The sequence below is a fragment of the Triticum aestivum genome, chromosome 6D, assembly GCF_018294505.1.
Source record: "Triticum aestivum cultivar Chinese Spring chromosome 6D, IWGSC CS RefSeq v2.1, whole genome shotgun sequence".
In the NCBI taxonomy this organism is placed as follows: Eukaryota; Viridiplantae; Streptophyta; class Magnoliopsida; order Poales; family Poaceae; genus Triticum; species Triticum aestivum.
The window spans coordinates 337,407,923-337,412,633 of NC_057811.1; the positions used below are offsets into that span (position 1 = coordinate 337,407,923).

Here is a 4,711-nt window from a genome sequence, read left to right on the forward strand (position 1 = left end):
GGCCGTCGCCGGTTCTAGCATTTGTGTGGCTGGTTGCAGCTCCGCGAGCCTATGCTTGTAGCTCCGCCGAGCCGAGGTTGCATCATCTTCTGTTGGTGGTTGCCCTCTCCTGCGAGCGGAGCGGGGCGTGCAGATCTTCGTCTGCAGCAAGCCATCTGCTGGGGAAGGCCGCGGCGAGTAGATGCTGCCCTCGCCAGAGCTGCACGCGGCGTGCTACTGGGGCAGAGCGCGAGCTGCGCGTGTCCGCGAACAGTAGATGCTGCTCTCGCCGGAGTTGCAAATTGTGTGTGATTTGTTTTGCCATGGATTTAAGAGGAAGATAGATTATGTTTGGGTTGAAAAAATGAGTGGAGGAGGGCGTCCCGTGGATGAGATAAGGGCAAAGCAAAGCGGTGCATGGGCCACCTGCTGCGAGCCCACTACGCGAGGAGACCGGCGCTGCCTTCGGCCGGTCAGCCGGTGTTGAACGTTTCCCATCATATTATGTAGAGGCCAGCCACTCACACACTGCAACTGTATTGTCTCGGTATATCGATCGAATGAAAATGCCTATTACCAAGAGAGAAAAAAGACTCACTGCTGCGATTCACTTTTGGTGTCAGTGTCACTATAACCCAATGTGACAATATATACATATGGAATGCTAAAGTTACCAACAGGTTCAAGACTGTACAATCCGTTTCACAAGAGAAAAATCCGGCAAAAGCCTAACACGCTAGTGTTTCACTGACCTACACGACCACAACAAACAAAAACTAAGGACGAGAAAGCATTGTTGCAAGCATCATGCAGCAGGGCATGGAAGAAGGCGACGACCACCTAGCTAGCTAGCACTACAAACTTAAATACAGACTAACAGAAATGCAGGCATCATGCAACAGGCCATGTAATGCGAACTTGCTTCCAAGCGCGGTGCTGGCCGGCCGGCGGCTTCATGCCGCCAGCTGCTGCTGGCTGCCGCAGCTGGCGGCATCGTCCTCGGATTCAGTGAGACAGCAGTACTGCAGCCTCGGCGGCGCAGAAGGAGCCTCCGCGCAGAGCATCTCGGACTGGAGCACGGCGCAGTAGTGGCCGAACGTCTCCGGCGTGACGTTGAGGTCGAACCCGACGCCGAACAGGAAGTCAACCTCCAGGTAGTTCATCTCGACCAGGCTGATGCCCCCGACCTTGGCGAAGTAGGCGTTGTTGTAGCATCTGCGTACAGAGAAACACAGGCCTTTCAAAGGGGAACACCGTGCCACTGTACTTCATTATTTTTTCATACAATTTGTTCAATTCATTCAGCTGATTTTTTTACAGGGAGGATGGTGTTAAGAGTTTTGCAGTCAAAGGATCAATTAAGCAGCCCAACAAAGCACAACCAGAATTACCAACTAGGCACGAAAGTCCAAAACGTTTCTTTTAAGGATGCCAAGTTGGTCCAATTAAGTATATCAATCTCAGCAAAGACTATGGGGGAAAACGGAACAGCAAACATCAGCAGAGATGGCAAGTTACCAGTCGCAATCCGCCACAACTGGCACTGGATTAAGTTCCTAACAAAAAGGCGGGTGGGCAGGGCCGGGTTCTAGTCCATGTCCTCGGGTCCACGCTTGATGCGTGTGGTTTGGTGGAAGGAGCAGCCACCACATACTATGTCTTTTCTGCTCCGCTCACTCAACAGACATAACTTTGCCGTATACTGCCTGCTTTAATTCGCAAGGACAAATCACTCTGTGTACCCAGTACCTAGTGCAAATCCTAGCTTGACACCGTAGTTAAAGGTAGGCACCTACCCACTGATTGCCCTCTCCGGTGCATTATTAGCACAGGACTGCACATGTGCCAATGATTACTGCTGCTGATATTTTGTGAATTTAGGTGTGCTTCTATACTGTATGAACTGAGCTGACCGGAAGAAAAACCTTAGCTATCTATGTCTGCAGTCTGCACCGACAGTTACTAGCTAGGAGCTGATATGCTATGTCCAAAGCAAATGGCTGCACAATTCTGAAAATGGAAGTGGAATGATGCTGGAGTTACTTCGAAGGCACTCCCAAGTCTCAACCTATTCCTTTGTCAGAGTAGAAGAGGAGCAAAGCACTTTGTCACAGCTCGCTATTCTTGGCACAAGAATCTCAGGTGTTCGAACCAGCAAGCTAAATCCAAAGAGCAGAGAACCAAAATTCAGGTGGTCCTAGTAATGCATCCCTCGGCAGTATTACCATCCAGAGGTCTAAATATTGGTCTGAGATGTTAACCAAGCAGAGCATGACGACTGCCAACAACATGGTGAGTATTGAGTTGAGTGCAAGGCGAGCTAATTGGCATAATTCGAATCAGGCCACCAAGACGAAGATGATCATGTATAGAGGTACAGTACAAATTAACTGGTTGAGCTGTTGGATTAATTTAGCATTAAGGGGAACTCACACGTCATCCATGAACTTGACGGCGGCGAGCACGGTCGTGATGAGGAGACGGTGCACGCTGTAGGAGTCCACGGCGAGGGCGAAGCGGCGGGCGCGGTGCAGCAGCCGGTCGAGGTAGATGTAGGCGACGACGTAGCACGCGGGGCTGCACCCGGCGAACCGCGCGATGCGCGCCACGTACGCGCGCACCGAGATGCCCGGCTTGGTCGTCGCCCGGAACGCCGACGCCGGCGCCGCCTCCGCGGGCGTGGCCACCGCGTCGTTGCGCTCGGTGACGCGCTCCAGGATGCCGGCCAGGGCGGCCACCACCCGCAGCATGTCGTCCTGCTGGGCGCCGCTCACCACCAGCTCCCCGGCCTCGGCCATGGCCGCGTCTTGGCCCCTGGCGTACGGAGGCGGTGCACGTGTCGAACTCTTTGGGCCGATGGAGAACAGGTGGGGAGAAAATGCACGGGCTCCGTTATGTAGGACGGGGAGGGGATGGAGAAGGAAGGCGGTTAATTTATTTTTTCTGTTAGTTAATCTGGTACTCCATTGTTGGGAGATGAGATATGCTCATGTAGATACAGAAAAGAAAGGGGAGAACTTTCATTGGAGATTTGCGCCATGGAAAACCGTTAGGGTTAAGCGTATTTTTAGTGGATGGATAGTACTCCGTCTGAATCAAAATATAAGACTTTTTTTTTTGACATTCTGAATAGTATAGAAGGCGTTATATACGTACAATCAAATTCGGTAGGATCTTTGTACGATAAGAAGACTCATCTGGTGTGGTGGGCCCAGACCTCGGGAAACAGGCGTGTCTCTTGTCGTACAAATTGTATGAGAAATTGATCGTATGTGAGGCAGTTTGTAGCGACCAGATCTCAAACAGTCTGTGCTGCTGTGCACCAGTGTCATCCCTGGATCAGTAATGCTGACACGCATAGTACAAATGGAGGATTTATAACAGAGTAGCAATCACACACTTATTACAACGAATATCTCAAAGGAGAATAAGTATGATAAATATGGCTTAAGGCCATCTAAATACGATAACAGCGGAAGGCTTGGAAGATAAGTGAGTCCATCAACTCCAACGGCATCACTGAGTATAAGACCACGACCTAAGGCACCTTACTCGTCGTCTGAAAAGTCTGCAACATGAAACGTTGCAGCCCGAAAACGGGTCAGCACATGGAATATGCTGGCAATGTAACACATGGAGAATAATGAACATAATAATGCTATACTACATGCATATATGGCAGGTGGAAAGCTCTATGGATACAGTTTTTGCGAGAAGCCAATTTTTCCCTACTGCAAAGGAATAAATTTTATTTAACTATCATGGTGGTTGTTAAACATTGAGAAGGTACCTCCAACTCAATCCCAATTAAGTTTCATCATTAACCCAACAAAATTAAATAAAGTAACATGGTGATGAGATTCACATGATAATCCAGGTACTAGACACTCAAGTTGTCCATAACCGGGGACACGGCTAATCATGATTAGTTTGTACACTCTGCAGAGGTTTGTGCACTTTTCCACACAAGACTCGATCGCCCCCGCTTGATTCTCGCACTGCATGATGTTTGAGAAACGGATGACCGAGACACAGTCTTTCAGAAGCGTTAACTCTCTACTCTGGGTAGACCGTACCACCTACATCCCCTACATCTGCTAGTCTACCTCTTCAAGAGCTCACACAACTTAATCAACTATGCTAGAGCCCATAATAGCTTGTGGCTGCACACGGAAGTTTCTAGCATGAATAATCTCACGATCCCTTTGAGCCTGGGTGGCGGTCCATAGGATGATCACACGGGTACTCCGGGATATCCAATAATACAGGCAACACTGGGTTCTCCAGGTGCCTCAATCCACCCAGATGTGAGTTTTAGTTGCCACCTTAAGTAGACCATTAATTAACAATCTCACATCTGTCATGAATATCTCTCAAACCCAATCCACGTCTACGAGCATAGCATAGCGATATAATAGCAAACGTAGAAGTAACTCCCAAGGTTTGATAATAAACAGGGCAATAGGTTCCTACCTCATCAACTACTTCCCAATACCCACATGTTATCAATCCTACTCATGCAATGTTTGAGGGTTGAATCTAATGCATAAAACTGGGTATGAAAGGGATATGATCAAAGTGTTACTTGCCTTGCTGATGATCCGCGAAACCTAGAGATTCGAAGTAACAAGTGGCGCACTCCGGGTACTCTATCGCAAACAAACAAGCAAACAATAAGTACTCATCTAATGCACAAGTAAAACTCAAATAAAAGATCCAACCAGAACGTTCA

General features: G+C 48.8%; 1 protein-coding gene across 1 annotated transcript; it reads right to left on the reverse strand.

Moving 5' to 3' along the window:
- Window positions 1-590: 590 nt before the first annotated feature.
- LOC123144971 (cyclin-P4-1) lies at window positions 591-2,900 on the reverse strand. The gene is made up of 2 exons (XM_044564247.1): window positions 2,413-2,900; window positions 591-1,194 (listed from the first exon to the last, which is right to left on the reverse strand). Exons 1-2 carry the CDS (start codon window positions 2,775-2,777, stop codon window positions 933-935), a joined length of 627 nt encoding a protein of 208 aa, XP_044420182.1. The 5' UTR covers window positions 2,778-2,900; the 3' UTR covers window positions 591-932.
- Between the last annotated feature and the right edge of the window lie 1,811 nt (window positions 2,901-4,711).

Coding starts and splice junctions, on each gene's coding strand:
- LOC123144971 (XM_044564247.1), bottom strand. CDS start 2,777: ATGGCCGAGGCCGGGGAGCTGGTGGTGAGCGGCGCCCAGCAGGACGAC. Junction 1,195..2,412: donor GTCAAGTTCATGGATGACGT/GTGAGTTCCCCT, acceptor CTCTGTACGCAG/ATGCTACAACAACGCCTACT.